Source organism: Dama dama, chromosome 12, assembly GCF_033118175.1.
Source record: "Dama dama isolate Ldn47 chromosome 12, ASM3311817v1, whole genome shotgun sequence".
Lineage (NCBI taxonomy): Eukaryota > Metazoa > Chordata > Mammalia > Artiodactyla > Cervidae > Dama > Dama dama.
In genome coordinates, this window is record NC_083692.1 from 43,807,466 (window position 1) to 43,825,133 (window position 17,668).

General features: G+C 37.4%; 1 protein-coding gene across 1 annotated transcript in view; it reads right to left on the reverse strand.

Annotated features, from left to right (window-relative positions):
- Window positions 1-895: 895 nt before the first annotated feature.
- DMXL2 (Dmx like 2) overlaps window positions 896-17,668 on the reverse strand; it is a 172,530-nt gene continuing 155,757 nt past the window's right edge. The window contains exons 30-44 of the mRNA XM_061157154.1: window positions 17,487-17,617; window positions 16,938-17,023; window positions 16,324-16,525; window positions 15,193-15,310; window positions 11,427-11,489; window positions 10,554-10,640; window positions 10,347-10,468; window positions 9,046-9,184; window positions 8,302-8,362; window positions 8,040-8,167; window positions 6,806-6,883; window positions 5,403-5,494; window positions 4,673-4,725; window positions 3,019-3,236; window positions 896-2,355 (exon numbers count right to left, since the gene is read on the reverse strand). Of these exons, the coding sequence (XP_061013137.1) occupies window positions 2,146-2,355; window positions 3,019-3,236; window positions 4,673-4,725; window positions 5,403-5,494; window positions 6,806-6,883; window positions 8,040-8,167; window positions 8,302-8,362; window positions 9,046-9,184; window positions 10,347-10,468; window positions 10,554-10,640; window positions 11,427-11,489; window positions 15,193-15,310; window positions 16,324-16,525; window positions 16,938-17,023; window positions 17,487-17,617 (1,788 nt within the window). The 3' untranslated portion in view covers window positions 896-2,145. The remainder of the gene's footprint in view (window positions 2,356-3,018; window positions 3,237-4,672; window positions 4,726-5,402; window positions 5,495-6,805; window positions 6,884-8,039; window positions 8,168-8,301; window positions 8,363-9,045; window positions 9,185-10,346; window positions 10,469-10,553; window positions 10,641-11,426; window positions 11,490-15,192; window positions 15,311-16,323; window positions 16,526-16,937; window positions 17,024-17,486; window positions 17,618-17,668) is intronic.

Here is a 17,668-nt window from a genome sequence, read left to right on the forward strand (position 1 = left end):
GGAGTATGGGATTAACAGATACACATCACTATATACAAAACAGATAAACAAGGATTTACTGCAGAGCACAGAGAACTGCATTCAATATAATGGAAAAGAATTGGAAAAACACATGTAACTGAATCACTCTGCTGCACACCTAGCACAGTATTGTAAATCATCTACAATTTTGAAAAATTTTATTATCTTACAGATTGACCAAATCACCAGGTACTATTTTAGTGTAATACATACAGTGATGGGGAGAATGCACCATCTAGAAGTTCCTGTATGCGGAACTGTGGTAAGTGTATGTGCATGTATGCTCAGTCACGTGCGACTCTTCTGTGACCCCATGAACTGCCGCCCACCGAACTTCTTTGTCCCTAGGATTTTCCAGGCAAGAATATTGGAGTGGGTTGCCATTTCCTCCTCCAGGGGATCTTACTGACCCACGGATCACACGCTTGTCTCCTGCATCGCAGGCAGATTCTTTACCTGCTTAGCCATTGGGAAAAGCCTATGTGTATGCTTATAATTTTTGTTGAATTTGTGTTCCTATGTATTTAGGCATCCTCCCTCCTCTTTTCTTCACCAGTCCACATGAGGACCATCCCCAGCTTAGCTCCTTCACCAGTGTGGACACCAAAATGCACTCTAACTTCAGTCAACAAGAAGATAAAGTAATATTAGTTCTTACCCTACTAAATCCCAACATCGTGCGCCTTCCGTCTGGTCACCTCTATATCCCGTTTCCTAAAATGGCTTCTCATATAGAAGACACTCATAAATATTTGCAAGTGAATGAACTGCCTGATATCTTAAGAATTTTCCAATAGTTAAGCAAAGTTTTATTAAAGTTAAAATGGTCTCAACTGTTATAAATATTATCAAAGAATGCCACACCAAACTGAGATAAAACTCTAACAAATAACATTTATTTTTCTTTTACATATGTATTTCACAGCCTAAATACCACACTGCCTTCAGAGAAAGGTGCTTTGATGCCATTATGTTTTACTATTTACTGCACAGGCATTAAACATTCTCATTAACATGATGAGACAATTTGCTGGTAAACATTTAAACACACAGACACTGGTTTCAATATTTCAAGAACATATTTTTGGTCATAACCAAGAAGTACATCAAAATATGACAACAGTGGCTAATATTTTTCAAGCAAATAATATTTAACTCTGCATAGTTTATACAATAGGCTGTGATAATAAATAATATCACCAATCTCATCAACTATTAACTGGCCACAAAAAGCCTAACATTCATTTTAATTATGATATGAAATGCTCTACTGGTGTAGTTTCAACATAGCCTTCAAATGTTGGGGGTGTTTAACCTTGTATAGTGAAAAGAAAAAGTACTAAACTAGACTAAAAAATGAAGTATTAACTTAGTATGTTTTGGTTAACTACAAATATGTCATGTCCACGTATTACATTCCTAACATGAAGGCAAATATTTAAATAGAAAAACTAGCAGTCCAAAAAATGTGAATGTGCAAATTGTGAGGAAAACATTGCATTTAAATTTGCACTCATTTGCAAATTACAGTACTAGCTCGGTATAAACACTAACAGGAAAAATATTCAGCAGGAAAGAATGGGAACAACTTCTCACAGCAGAGAACTAGTCACTGCACATGGCTCCAAAGCTTAAGAGTGTTTCTGGTGACCTGGAGCTTCTAACTCCTTATGACTGTTCTTCATTCAACAAAGGAGACTGCAGGCATGCTACAATCAGTGGTAAGAATAGGAAGAAAAACCTGAAACAGCAACATTTTCTTCCTAGATTTGGTGTCAAAGTCCTTCTCATTATTATAACTTAGTTACAGGCTAACTTCTAACCTTGATTGTTTTCTGAGTCAGGTTTGCTAAATGCTGTAAAGAATAGCTACCCTTCTTACAACACTAGGTTTTTCTTTATTTAAATATTGTCAGCATGATAAAAGGTTACATGCACAGTCATTCTACCAGCCCACATAGGCACAACTCGGCCTAACGCTCACCTTGGATCAGAGTCTACACAGAGATTCTCTGTATTGTTTTCAATGGGTAAACAACTGCTTGGAGAGCAGAAATGCCTAATAATTTCTGCAGGGTGTTTTTAACTGAAGTGTTTATAAAAATAAAGCCCCAACCTTTAAGCCTACAGAATGTCAAGAATTCTATGAGGGATGTTAAAAGCACTGGGCAAAACCCTGGTTTTCAATGTCCCGTCTGCCCCACAGGAGAAGATCCGGTTGCCCTGGGTGATGTCGATCTGCATGACTCCAGCCCCCAGGTTCCTGAATATGGACTGTTTAGCGTGTTCATTTTTAAATGAATGAATTAGGCCACGGCTTGTCAATCTCCAAACCTAGTTTAGAGGAAAACGTGAAAACAAACTGTAAGTCTTTTAAGAAAGAGACGAGAAACTTTCAAAACCATGGCCTTCACTTGTGTTCTCCTAGCCCAAATGACCTCTTTAAAGCCCAACCTTCCCCTCAACTACCTCTTTCCCAACAGCTTATTTAATTAGAAATAACACCACTCACAGGGCTCATTTACTATCCTTACAGTTCCCTGTACCTTCTTTCAAATCCTTTTCACATCCTCTTGTTTCATATTAACCATATATAACCCCATCTCTAGTTCAATTAAATACATTCCTAACATACTAAGCTTTGGCCCTGGGGCAGTATAAAAGAACAGTACCGCCTCACTTATCTGGAAACCTCAACTGTGCAAAATAGAGTCAGGGGCTGGAGACAGAGGTGGGGAGAGGGGAGGAGGTCCCCAGAAACTCCATGTGTTAATTAAACACACAGAGTCCTTTAAAGCTTTTTAATGACCTGAGAATATACTGAGTTCATCTGGTTTTCTAGGTCCTAACAGGAACCACACGGAAGGAAGGAAGGAAGCAAGAGACAGTATTCACACGAAGAGGGTGGTGAGTTCTTTGCTTTGGTTCCCCTTCCCAATCAGCCTTGACAGAAGATAAACGTAATAGCACATTCACACATCTCTCATACTGACTCACCTTGATGTTACCTTCTGCTGAACCTGTAGTAAAATATTCCTCACAGGGGTCAAGAGCCAATGCCTTAATAGCAGAGTCATGCGCCTGGAATGTGCGCATTAGCTGTCTCTGCCTGATGTCAAAAATGCAGATGTATCCTTTCCTGCCTCCAGATATGAGGAGTTGCTGTTTTGGCGCATACTGAAGCACCGTGGCACCATGATCATGGCATGTGAAACCTGAAGAGAAACATCAAGAGCCCTTCCCAAACCGTGTCTACTCTGGCACTGCTGGTAATTTTTAAATACACATTACAGTAATACAGAAATTACTGTCACAGTTTCTCTTCTAAATTTCTATAATCATGAGCAAAGTAAAAAGATGGCAAGCACTGACAGAAAAAAACTCCTTATTCTCAGTGTGAAAACACACATATACACAGGAAATTTAAGCCCTACCTAAGCTATATTGTCTCCAAAGAATGCAGAAGCCGAAGTGCAGAGGAGAACAAGCTTCTCAGTGATACTCGATGTCTTTACTAATACACACCAATAACAAGTATTTACCCTTCCACAGTACCTGCTGATACATAAAGCCACATCAAAAGTTCTCTAGAGCACAGGGAACCATATTTAATATCCTGTGATAAACCATAATGGAAAAGAATGTATGTACAACTGAATCTCTGCTACATAGCAGAAATTAACATTGTAAATCAACTATACTTCAAAAATAAAGTCCTTCTTAGCAAAGTAATTAAAACTACACTAGTGTGAAAACTGCCAGCTACAAATTAAGAAGCTATCCTTCCTGGGACCCTCTGCATTCTAATATGATTAAAGCTTTAATATTAATTTAAAAGATGTTAATAATTATTCACCAAAAAAAGAATTTTTCAATCAAAATTGAAAATTACATGTCTCAAATAATAAATCTTCATCATAAAAGAAATCTTTTTTTTTTTTTTTTTTTAAGTCCACCTAGCTTTGTTTAACTCAAAACTTACTAGAGCTTTGAGCACTTTTGGTGGCATTGTGTGGAAGACTGATCTTTAGGATGGCAATCTGGAAACAGTGTCACAAAAGGAATAATGTTCAATTGGCATTGTTCATATTTCTAATTCATCATAAGGTTAATTTGTATTTTATGGTTAGGTTTAATTCTTTAAAATATCTCATTTCTGTTGCGCTCAATAAATACTTTGCCACTAACTCCCTCAATAGTCTTGACTCTGCAACCATATAGACTGAAGCCCACCAGGCTCCTCTGTCCGTGGGATTCTACAGGCAAGAACACTGGCGTGGATTGCCATGACTTCGTTCAGGGGATCTTCCCAACCCAGGCATCGAACTCTTGTCTCCTGTGACTGCTGCATTGGCTGGTGGGTTCTTTACCACTAGCACCATCTGGGAAGACTTGTTAGTAGCACCACTCCCCATACCATATTTTCTGAAGGGAATACAACACACAGATTATTCTAGCCTAGCTGGATGTCTGTGACCATACATATTTACCTCAGCAAGCCAGCCAGATATTCTAGTTAAATTTTAGAATTTTATTCATTCTATATATTTCTCCATTTTTAACCCATGAACAAACTATACACACTAAATTTACTAGTTAAAACCAGGAAAGCACTTTTCATAGCATAATGAAAATCGAAGAGTTGACTCACCATGAATGAGGCTATTTCCGGGTGTTATCAATGTGTCCCAGAGGCATACATTTCTAATAAAAATACATCATAGACAAGTTGTTCTAAGTCATCACTGGCATAAACTATGTCCTTACAACAAATATTTTTACTTATTGAGTCTTATGGTTTTTTGGTTCACTTACATTTATAAAGTAGTGATTCTCAACTAGGACAAGGACAGAGGTTAGGACTGAGGATATATCTCTTCCAAGAGTCTATCCTTTTCAAACTACAGGGTTCTGTGTCTCACATGGTCCCACCTGACTCGTCCCCATCTCATCTCCTGGCCCTCTCTCTCTTCCATTATTACTCCAGGGAAAATGAGACATTATTTCCTGAGTAGAAGAGATGCTTCTCTATCCCTGGGCATCAACACCACAGGGAAAGGAGAGGCATCATTCATGGGCACATGCTGCCAATGAAAACAATCAGAGGCAAAGAAAATGTTGAGAATGCTACAGTCTCAAAAATCTGCCAGCATTTAACAGCAGTTAAAAAAAATTCCACAAAAAAAACTTATTAATAGATTACACTGGGAGTAATTTTGGCCTCTTTCTGATAAGGAAAACTACTCAAAAGAATTTGTAACAAAGCTTTTGTATATCTGAGGTGGAAAAACCTGACTAAATATAGAAATCCATACTTCCTAGCAAGAGTGCCTTTCTGCCTAAAATAGGCTTATTTCTGGTTTGCATCTTTGGCAACCTACCTATTGTCATTGGAGTGTCCAGATGTGGCGACTAGACTTGAAGAGGTAACAAACGCAAAGTCACTTGTGGCTTTACTGTGGCACTGCCAGCTCTGTGGGAACGAAGTGCAGCTGGGGTTATCTCAGAGCCCAGTGAAATGTGGGATGCCCACACCCAGCTCTGCCAATCATTGACTACATGCACAGGCTGTGAGCAGTTTTTAAAATCAAGAATAAAGAGTAAATGATAGGATGTGCTATCACCTGCACATTATTTGGCAAATATCAAACTTAAAGAAGTTCGTAAAAACATGGAATTAAAGGTGATGTTTTTTAGATTATGTAACAAAGGGATAAAACACCAAGTACATGAATTTAAGCAAGCAATTTAATTATATTAAGGGCCCAGGCAATTTCAGTGCCTATCTCAAATACATTTAATAAGCTTTAATAATATTAAATCATAACAAACAGCCACCACCCAAAGAGCAACAATTCCTACATGTCCATCTAGTCTTAAACCTGAAGGACTCCAAGTCAAACTGTAACCTTAATATAGATATCTACCTTCCTTACCACCTCTGTGGGCCCTGCCCTCACCCCAGGTAAAGAGCAATAATAAAAAACAAAGTCAAAAGTGGTCCTGCAAAATAACCCACAGGTTTAAGGTTGCCCAAGGCTGCCTGAGGATGTTCCAGAGCAGTAGCGAACCACTTACTGAGACAGACATGACTCTCCTTTTTGGATCAGGTGTGGAAGAACAGCAACTTGGAGGTGAGGAGTCAGGAGGAGCAGGGTATTTAAAATAAAATAGACATTTTTCTGTTTGGAATTATTTTGGTATCTTACAGAAATGACAAAGGCCAGAGGGTAGGTTGAAGGTCACTTCCACTTCCATAAAGACTTTATGATACAGTCTCTAATGTATTAATTTAAGAGAAACATCTCCAGACATGCTCATCTGCATCATCAAATGACTGAAACGGGATTTGGATTAATGGATGAAGTCGCCTATGGGGATTGGTTATTTTAAAATCTAAAGTAATACTCTGGAGCACATTGGCATGCATGGAACCTGTCTGGTTATTACAGTACCTAAAACGAATCACTATAAAACTCTATCATTAAGAAGTTAGAGATTTCAAAATGGATAAAAGTATAATAAAAATGTATCTTAAATAGTACTACACACAGGGAAGGCCCCTAAAAATTTTCAAATACAATGGTCATCGTTCAAGCTGTGAAAACCAACGTCTTTGCTTATTTTGATCTAGAATGAAGGCAATGATGGGTGCTGGGCTGTGGTTCCTGGCAGAGCGGTCCCTTTCCCAACAGATCTACCAGTGGGATTTGCTGTCTGAAACAAACACTTCACAAACAAGGCAGCCTCTGCATGTACCCCGGGAATACTGACTGATACTTACCATGTAAGGTTTAGGATTTGATGCAGTTTGGTTTACTTGCCAGATACTCAGAAAACCCTCTCCATCCGCAACACCACACTGTAAGAATAGTGTGAATTAAACACAGCTTCTGAGTAGCCATGTCAAAGATAAAATCACTTATCAAAAGGAGAGTTACTCAGTCCCACTTTACCAACATCCTGCCTGTACATACGCTCCTGCTGCTGTAGTTCTCAGGGAACCCCAAGGACTGCAAATATCCTGCCACCTTTTAAAGGCTTTTCCATGCCTATTTCACTGCTTTACTCCGAATTTCTGTAGTATAATTTAGGGGGGGAAAACCTGGTTTCTCTCAGGTGTCTAACTTCACACAGGGGGACCATCAACACATGCAACAGAAACAGAATTCTTTACAATCACAGAATATTTAGTGTATCTGTAAGTGGATGATTAATTGATCCACACAAAATTCTGTGGATTTATACTCTTATTGAGAGCCAAAGGGCTATATAAACAGACACCAAACTGCCTCAGCTCAGTTCAGTCACTCATTTGTATGCAACTCTTTGTGACTCCATGGACTGCAGCACACCAGGCTTCCCTGTCCATCACCAACTTCCAGACCTTGCTCAAGCTCATGTCTATTGAGTCGGTGATGCCATCCAAGCATCTCATCCTCTGTTATCCCCTTCTCCTCCTACCTTCAATCTTTCCCAGCATCAGGGTCTTTTCAAGTGAGTCAGTTCTTTGCATCAGGTGGCCAAAGTATTGGAGTTTCAGCTTCAGCATCAGTCCTTCCAATGAAGATGGACTGGCTGGATCTCTTTGCAGTCCAAGAGACACTCACGAGTCTTCTCCAACACCACAGTTTTAAAAGCATCAATTCTTTGGTGCTCAGCTTTCTTTATAGTCCAACTCTCTTATCTATATATGACTACTGGAAAAACCATAGCTGTGACTAGACAGACCTTTATCAGCAAAGTGATGTCTCTGCTTTTTAATATGCTATGTAGGTTGGTCACAGCTTTTCTTCCAAGAAGCAAATGTCTTTTACTTTCATGGCTGCAGCCACCATCTGAAGTGATTTTGGAGCCCCCCAAAAATAAAGTCTCTCACTTTTTCCATTCCAAACTGCCTGCTAAGCTTAAATCTATAGTGACTGAATTTGTTTTTAGATGTAGCTTTACTAGCCACTTATTCATAAATATCCACAATTATTTTCAGATGAATTTAGTAATAACCCCCTAGAACTAACCTTGTTGCCCTGTGAATTAAAATATAATCTGGTGACTCTTGCATTGCCGGCTTGGCGAAAACAGACAAGCTGCTGAGGTCGTGTCCATTCAAACATTCGTACACTGCCATCCTGAGCACCTGTAAGATCTGAGATGCAAGAGGAAAAGCAAAAACTTAAGATATAAAGCTAAAGAAAGGGTTCCAGTACTTCCAATTCTATAAGCCAGCTTCAAAATGATAGAGGCCACTCACAGTTCTTTGATAATGAATAAAACACTTACAGTACTGATGGACTGGGTGTGACGTCATTCTTTTAACATTATGGAGATTTCTTTTCATAAGCTTTAAAAGAAGATGAAAATGAATTTATATTGTGGCATCACAGAAGAGATAAGGAAGGATATGCTTCAGGCCATGTCTAATTCTATAATTCTAATAACATTTATTCTCTCACACTGGATTATTACTAAAATAAACCCTGTTGTGGATTTTCTGACCCCCTAAATACATGACACTTGTCTGAACAGGCTGGAGAAGCACAGTCACTTGATGGCTTGGCCCTGGTCTGTGTGGACTGTGAGGACACCGAGCAGCTTCATCTAGGGATAAAGGGAACTCTCCTCCAAGTGCCCGTCCCTGAGGACAATCAGAACCATCTCCAGATTCTTCACAGCAGAACATGAGAATGGGACCCCCCCCCTTAACTACCATGATTAACAATAATGTTATTGGCGCACTTTTCAAACACAGAGTAGACACGAATTCCTTTCCGTCTCTGTTTACCACTGTGTGCCTCTCAGTTTGCTCATTTATAAAATGAAAATCACTTAGGTTGTTATGAGAAAAAAAAAAAGCATGCACCTGACACAAACTCACAGCACGTTAGCTATCGTCATTATGGTGTACTAACTACTTCCTGGTCAGGGCTTCAGATCTTCAGCCCACCATTCCTATGTCAAAGTGATTTAAACCTACTTTTGAGCGAGTCCATATCCAGAAACCATACCTAGTAGTAAATGACATACCACACTCGCTCCCGTGCTAGTCTGTCCACTGCCCAGCCATGGCAGAGATGAAGATGGATGCACCTGACTTGCTGAATAGGATGTTGCAGTGGGTTGATAAAGAGTTGTAGTGGAACCACGATAATCAATATCATCTGAACTGTGGAAAACATTTGTGTGTTACTGTGAAAGTTCCGTTTTTCAACACAAATTCCCATTACAGACCTTTTTATCTACCCAAAGGACAGTCTTTATTTTAAAAAAATAAAATGAATAAATATGCATGAGGAAAACTTAGGTACAAGTCCTTCCTAATCATCGCCAATTTTAGTACTGGTTAGCTTTTTGCATTTAGGCAAAATATAAGTTAAATGTTTGGGGGAATTTTGTAGTACAAATTAGAGCAAATGTTTGTTTTGAAGTATTTAACACAGATTGGCTTTTTATCCTGTACAGAAAAAGATTGTATGTTCTCTTCAAGTACAGATACCCATTTAGAAAATTCATACATTTTAAAGAAATCTGAGTTAAAAGTTTTCCTAAAGTGAGGTATCAGTTATCACATTAAAATGTTAATTTTTAATTGTTACATAACACAGTTCCATCTACCCTGAAGTATGACTGCAACTTAGTTATATTCTCTACTAACAAGCAAGAACCAGAACAGTGGAAGAGGCTATCCTGGCACCATTCCCAGTACATAAAATTTCCAAGAGTCTGGAGAAAAGAAGAGGGAGGGCAAACGTGGAGGAGACACCCCAAAATAGGAAAGTGTTCCTGCACTCTTGGTGCGGTGTCCAGAGTTTTACTGAAAAGTAAGGTTGTCTACATTTTTATCTTAAAAAAAAAAAAGGTATGCTTAAAAGGAGATAAGCAGAAACACTGAAAATTAGTAAATATGACTCAGTCTACTTAATATATAATCTGCTTTTTATCATAATTATCCAAATCAGCTAAATTTATTTACCATTGTGTAAATTTCTGACATTTCTTTGGAGTTAAATGTCAGTAATTGGCATTAGGCTTTGAGGATTATTCTGACTCAAACCCTAGGAATAGCTCAGGGTCTAATGAAAGAAACAGGAGTAATTTGTACACTGAAGTAAAGGAGAGCCTTTTATTGGCAGCTAAACTAATTATGTTTGTCTCCTTCCCAAATTAAGGGAGAGAGACACACATAGTTTTCAAGACAATTCAAATCACAAGCATAACCATTTAACAGACTCTTTGAAGAAAGCTATATTTAAAATCAACTACTATACCCCATGCAAAACATTTTCGGTGTTAAAAATAAATAAACTGACTACATAAGGTAAGCAAACCTTTTGGACTCTCTGTCATATTCTTCTCCAATCCATATGTATGATTGACAGGCCAGTAGAGAAGTAATATCAAGTTCTTGTACATCATGTGTTGAAGCCAAAACAATTTCATTACAGTTTGCCTATAAAACAAAGGCAGAGTCAATAATTTTAAGCAGTTTCACTAAATCAAAGTACTACATTCTTCATAATGACTGAAGCATTTACCTTATTAATGGAAAATGCCATGATCATATCCGACTCTTTATGAATGATTTTTGCCTTTCCACCTGGATAGCCCAGATCTGCTTCAACCTACAAGACACATGTCAGTAGTTTTAGTTGTCACAGCACAGCTCTATAAAGATATACATATATCCCACAAAACTTAAAAGGACAAGAAGAAAATGTAGCAGCAGCAAGAAAGAAGGTACCAGTAATTTTAGTGTGTTGATAATTAAATATGGAATTAACTGATTCTCTGATGCACTGTAATCACCCCAATTACAAAATTTCCATTTTGATTACAGGATACTGAGTAACTGTCACAGAAGATTAACTAACATAATTTTCATTAGTGTTTATAAAAGAAAATGTGTCTCTTGTCTCTTGCAAACGTGTACAAAGATACAGCAGCAAGAATGTGAGAGAAAAAGACACAGGAAGACAATGGAGTCACGTAGGAAATGAAATATTTGTAAACAAGGGTGATGAGATAGGAGTAAGAAGTTGGAGAGAAGAACGGTTAGAAAGGAATGAAGGAGATGGATGAGAGGAAAGTGTTATGCTCAAAGGTGACAGGAAGGAAACAAGAGGCAGAATCAAGGAGGAGGAAACATAAAACAATCATGCTTTAGAAAAGATTTTGAAAAGGGACAGAAGTGAAGACGGGACAGGAAGCAACAAGGAGAAGAACCAACTGCAAGAGAGCTCAAGCCTGACACAGTGGAGCATCTCCTACCCTGTGCCACTGAGGTGTGTGGGAGCAGTGAGCACTCTGACTCGTTAGCCAGCTGGGCAGATCATGGTTAGTATCAGAGATGAGGGGTTAGCTCCTTGAACCTTAAAGAATGAGCTAAATTTGAGAGCATGGAACACTACCTTGATGTGGCAATCTTCTGCTACGCAGTTTTGTTTGACCTGCTCCACATGTTCTTCTATAGACTTAAACAACACCACATCGTCACAAATGCAAAACACACGCATGAAATGGAATTATAAAAAAAAAAAAGAAAATCTTCAAATTGAAATGGACATTCCATCACTTTAAGATGGTAAAAATGAATTTAAAAGCACAACATTAAGGATTAAACTGAGTAAAATGTGATATCATCAGATAAAACACAACACAAAACAGGCAAATTTTATGTATTATACATATAAAAGCAATTTCAAAATAAAAATTCATTAAATTCATTATTTGTATGTCAGTTATATAACCTGGAAGTTCTAACTGTAAATTCAAAAAAACCCAACATTTGAAAAATAAAACCTATTTATACAGGCAGATGCATTCTCTACTATATAGATTCCTATCCTTAGAGGGGTTTATTTCAAGTAAAAAATGAAAACTTTTTTTTCTAAACACAGATTAAAAGTACTGATAATTATTTCATTCTTACTCAGAAGGAATATATCCATGAAGAGAGATTCAAGGATTAAAATTCACATCAACCATTTACTACACATAATCTTAGGATTTTTCTCCTTACAAGTACATGTTTGATGAGATGAGGCTTGGGAAAGAAATCACACAAATAACTTTGCTCCTGGTTGATGACGGGGCCATTAGGGATGCCTACAATCAGAAGTGGTATTTCTGCTCTGCTGTGAAAACCTCTGAAGGTTTCATCAGAGCAACATATTCCTCCTAATACCAAAACTTCCAGAAGTGCCTGCTTCTCTTTCAGCCCACAGGCCCAATGCCCCACGCTTTCTGTGACTGCCCGAAGGCTGCTGCAGCTGACGCTGAAGGAATGGGACGTGTGTGTGCAGAGGGTGACTCAGCAGAAGCCAACTGCTGAAGACCCCATCTACCTTTAATCAAGGGGCTAAGCTTCTCATACTTACTGATTTCACAAAGACTTGTTCTGTAGAATAGTCTCTAACATACTCAGTGAGAAAACATATCTTGTAGTGATTCTAAAATTTCAGCATTTCTCGGAATTTTATTTTAATTAAGTGATTTAAAAAAAATTAGCCAACATTTTAGCATTCTTAGGATTATTTTGCCAATTTTGGTAATTAATTCACTAGATTTACCAAACTACCTATATCACTAGATATAGACCACCAATATCCTATTTAATAATCTAAAAAGATAAACCACTCTTATTATATGGGTAGTTTTAATAAATTTTGCATATTTCTGAACTAAATGACCAATTTTATTTTGTCCTAGCAACCTTAACGTTGTTTTTACAATGTTTTTTCATAAATGAAAACCATTTTATCAGCAGCTCTGTACTATTCAACACAGTAGCCACTAACCACATGTGGCTGTTTAAACAAAATTAAAAATTCAGTTCCTCAATCACACTAGCCATATTTCAACTGCTCAGTAACCACATGTGGCTGATAACTACTATACTGCACAGAACAGAAACAAATTCCCATCATCACAGAAAGTTCTACTGGACAGTATTGAACAAGACACTGGGCTTCCCAGGTGGTGCAGTGATAAAAAACCACTTGCCAATGCAGTAGACACACGAGATGGGGCTTCGATCCAGGGTTGGGAAGATACCCTGAAGGAGGAAATGGCAACCCACTCCACTATTCTTGCCTGGGAAACTCCATGGACGGGGGAGCCCGGTGGGCTACAGTCCATGGAGTTAGAGAGTCAGACAAGACTGAGCAGCTGAACACGAAGCACGAACAAGATACTGATTTCATTCAACAATTTGAATTCAAAGGTAGAAGAGGTTACATGATAAAAATTCTTCCATGCAAACCCCCAGCCACGGACTTCCCACGCTGGAGCCAACCAACACCTACACAAACAGCATTTTAAGAAACGTTCAATTTATGTCTGTCCCACGTCCTTATACCTGGAGCGCCTCTTCTGGCAGAAAAATAGAAAAGTACATACAGCTTGGGCTGCTGATTCCAAGAGCACAGAGATGGAGGGACATAGAAGTGGGGTTGTAAGGGGTAGAATTGGGGAGACTTTTGTTAAGAATGAGGGAAACCAGAAAGGAGAAAACAGATCCTGAATAGCAAGACTACTTACTGAGGGTCCAATCAACCTTGACCCTGGCTTCCCACAGCACTCTGAGGCTCTGATGATTCAACAAAACAAAACTGCCAGAAACCTTACGAACAACTAAAGCATACTTTCAAGAAATCAGTCAATAATTTGAAGAACTAACAATCAGAAAATTGATCCTTCAATAAACTGGCTTGAACTGGCTTTCTGTGAATAACAGAGCTCTAATTGAGCAATATCTTTTATCTTAAATCTATTTCTTAGACTTTCTATATCTTATTTTATGGGATTTGGACTCAGTATCACTACAGAAAATGCAGTAAACAACAGATTAAATGAGAGGAAACAAATTTAGCTGTGGGGTTCCCTCAACAAAACCCTACATCATGGCTGATTCATGTCAATGTATGACAAAACCCACTGAAATGTTGTGAAGTAATTAGCCTCCAAAAAAAAAAAAAAAACCCTACATCAATCATTTCCATACCATTGGGGTCTTTTGTTATCAAAAAAGCTTATAAGATACAAAAGAATTCCTATACTTCATTCCTCCAGTTCCTCACTTAAGTACATAATTTTTAAATCCACAGAAAAAATAAATGACTGTTGACCAGAACTGACCACAATGGCCATCCAAGTGAGTGAATGATTAGTGAAAAGAATGAGTCTGGTCTTGCTGCCACAGGCATGGGGAACATTTGAGAGGCAGTTGTATTTCCTACTTTGGGAAACTGAACCACATAGACTGTCCCTCTTGGTTTTCACTTTCCTAAGTGAAATATAATTCATTTTTCTTTTCTCACTGTCTTTGTTTGCCAAATCTTTAATCACATCTTACACTCTGAACACTCTTCAAACTGCTCATTACCTCATTAAATAGCCAAATGGACTGAAATGCTTATATGAACCATCTGCACACCCCTCATTTTATAATGAGATCATTTTAAGGTCGAAAGTGCCACTCTCTCAGATTCATGATTCTTCTTGAACCCTGTATGCCATTACATTACTAACATATTTAGCTTAAAAACCACCATGCAATGTAGAATCTCTGCCTCACTTTTTAAAAGTAATCTCCTTCATCTTACATTTGGTATTTCTGTAGTTTAATCTCTCTCACAAAATTATCTTGAATTTGTTGCTTCTACAGTTTATCCTGTTCATTTATAAATGCTAAGCAAATAAAGGGTTATGCTGCATTTTCAATTAAATGATATTTGGAGAATCATAACATAGAGTATACTCATTTATATATTAAATTCCCTAAGCCATCCCTCACAATGTTTGTTACAAGTAAAATCCCAATGGCAAATATTATAAAGGATATATCAACTTTCATTTGATTATACAGGATTTATCCAAGGACCTATGTTGTTTCATTATTATGAAATAAAAATTGTAAGTTTTTATCTTAAAAAAATTCTCTGAAGTTTGGTACAATGTTACCTATGTTGTATGAGAGATAATGAGTTCAAACCAAAAGTAAATTTCAAATAAATCAAGCACTGCTTCTGCTGCTGCAAAGTCGCTTCAGTTGTGTCCGACTCTGTGCAACCCCACAGACCGCAGCCCACCAGGCTCCACCGTCCCTGGGATTCTCCAAGAAATGTTAAAGAAAACTAAATGAAAATTATGAGAGAATTTTTTTTCCCAAAATACCTCACTCTGCTTTCTTTTCTTAGTGAAAATATATCTCATGAATGTCTCTTGAAGTACTTCTTGTTTAACAAGGAAATGCCAAAGTCGTTTGACTGGAAGTGCAGAAGAATCCCGGGATCTAGTTAAAAAAAAAACCACACATACACACACAAAAAAGTATCACAATATTTTAGTATATAGAAAATGTTTCATTATTTGCAGATAATTTTTTAAAACCTCCATTATTGCAAAGAAAATATAGCATTAAGCTCAACAAAATTTTATGTTTCACTCTGAATTTTTAGTTCTATAAATTGTTCCTTCATCTGGAATTAATTCTCTAATTACTGACTCTCCAAATGGACAAACTGAGCTGAGAGTCAAATGAATCTCTCTTTATTCTCTTTTTAAATTATCCTTTAGGTTGGGTCTGCTGGTTACAGCATATCACCAATGAATATAAAGTCCCACATTTAATTTTTAACAGCCTAACAAACTAAAAAGACAATCTTTCAAGTTTATGAGCAATACTCTACATCATGGCCGGCTGCCTCAAACACAGGATGCTGCTTATCAAAAGGGGCTTCCCAGGTAGCACTAGTGGTAAAGAACCCATCTGCCAAAAGACAAGAAATAAGAGCTCCGATCCCTGAAGGAAGGGATGGCAACCCATTCCCGTATTCTTGCCTGCAGAATCCCATGGACAAAGGAGCCTGGTGGGCTACAGTCCATGGCTAGTAAAGAGTCAGACATGACTGAAGAGACTTAAGCACACAGCACACAGATGGACAGACAGAAGATCAAAACATCAATAAAAAACCTTACTGTGTTTAGCATTACAGACAAAAGATCAGTAGCATCTTATCTGCATATGCAGACTGTTATCCCAAAGCATTTAAGACTTCTTAAAATGATGACAAAAATAAAGGTTTCTTCCTGATTATAAAATTGTCTATTGAAGTATATTTAATAAGGGAAAAATAATTTTCTATCCAGAATTCAGATATTTTCTTTGGCATATACTGCTAGAAACAAGATTGCAAATTTAAAGTCATGCATGGTTTAAAAGCTACTGGCATAATATTGTGCCAAACAGTCTTCCAGAAAGGTTAAGCCGAGTTACTCTTACTAGCATTATAAGAGAATTCTTACTTGAATGGAGTATTTTCAGGTTCTAGCATTGCTTTATTTCGAAGACTAGCTGGTCCAGCTCCAACTGAAAGGTCAGTTGGATATGTGTTGATATAGTTGGGGGGAGGACCTTCAAAATGATCCATTTTCTCTTGTAAGATCTGCTCCCAATTCTCCAAGTTTTTAATCACAGCAATACCTAATGGTGATGTTACAGGCAACTCTAAAATGTAACAGGATATATTTTACTTTGATTAAAGATGTTGACCATCCCCACATATTTACAAAATCCAAATTGTTAAGAGCCGAAACATCTGAAAATAGAAATAAATCTGAAATTGTTAATCTAACATCATTTGGATTATTAACGCTTTGAACAAAAGACCAGCTTTCTAACATGAGCTGAGAAAATGTTCTGCTTCTACAGGCTGGTTTCCTGCTTTTTCTTCCAACCTTCCAAGTAGTTAGTAATTCTTGCCATGTGAACTAAAAAACACACACTGGAACCTAAGATAAACAAGACACCTCATAACATCTCCAATGCAGTATTTTTTTTTCCTCCCAGTTCTTTTATATGGATCTTGTAACAAGAAACTTAGTAATTAATAGCATTAATTTTCAAATTCCAAACTTACCAGAAAATTCCAATCCAGCAATGGGAAAGAAATTCTTGACATTGTGAAGTGCAAGCTTAACCATTGTCAAATGTAGAAGAGCCCAGCTGTTCAAACAGGATAAAAAAAATTCTCCTTAATTGAAAAATAAAATCATGAGAACATAGTACTGTGTCAACTGTTTGGCCCAATCTCCCACCCACAAAACAAACTGTTTTTTCCGAACCATTTACTATTAAAAAAAAACAGTACTTTTGCAGTCTCTGAAAATAAAAGATATGCAACAATGGAAAGGGTTTTATTACACAGCCACATGGAATCTAACAGCATATCAATAAATTATGTATTTTTTTCCTCACTGAAAATGTTTGTGCCAGCTATTCCTTGAAACGAGATGTGAAATACTCTACTATCTAGCAATTTACCTCAAAAGTAAAGAATTCCTAACCTGAAAATATAAGTCAGTTCTTGTATAAATTCATGATATAATAGTAATGTTGCTTAAAACCAGTAATATCAGAATTTTTACAAAAGAGAAGGCAGAAAGAAAAAGAAGAAAGCCTCATTTACCTATAGGAGTTAGGGTCTTGGTGCTCCTGTATCTGTATATCTGAAAAGAAAGCATCCTCTTCTTCTTCATCACTATGAATGCTTTCATCAGAATCGTATATAACTCCACTATCAGACAAAGGGAGAAACGGCTGCAATGAAATGTGAAGTTATTTTTGAATGTTTAATTGGGTTATTTTTAT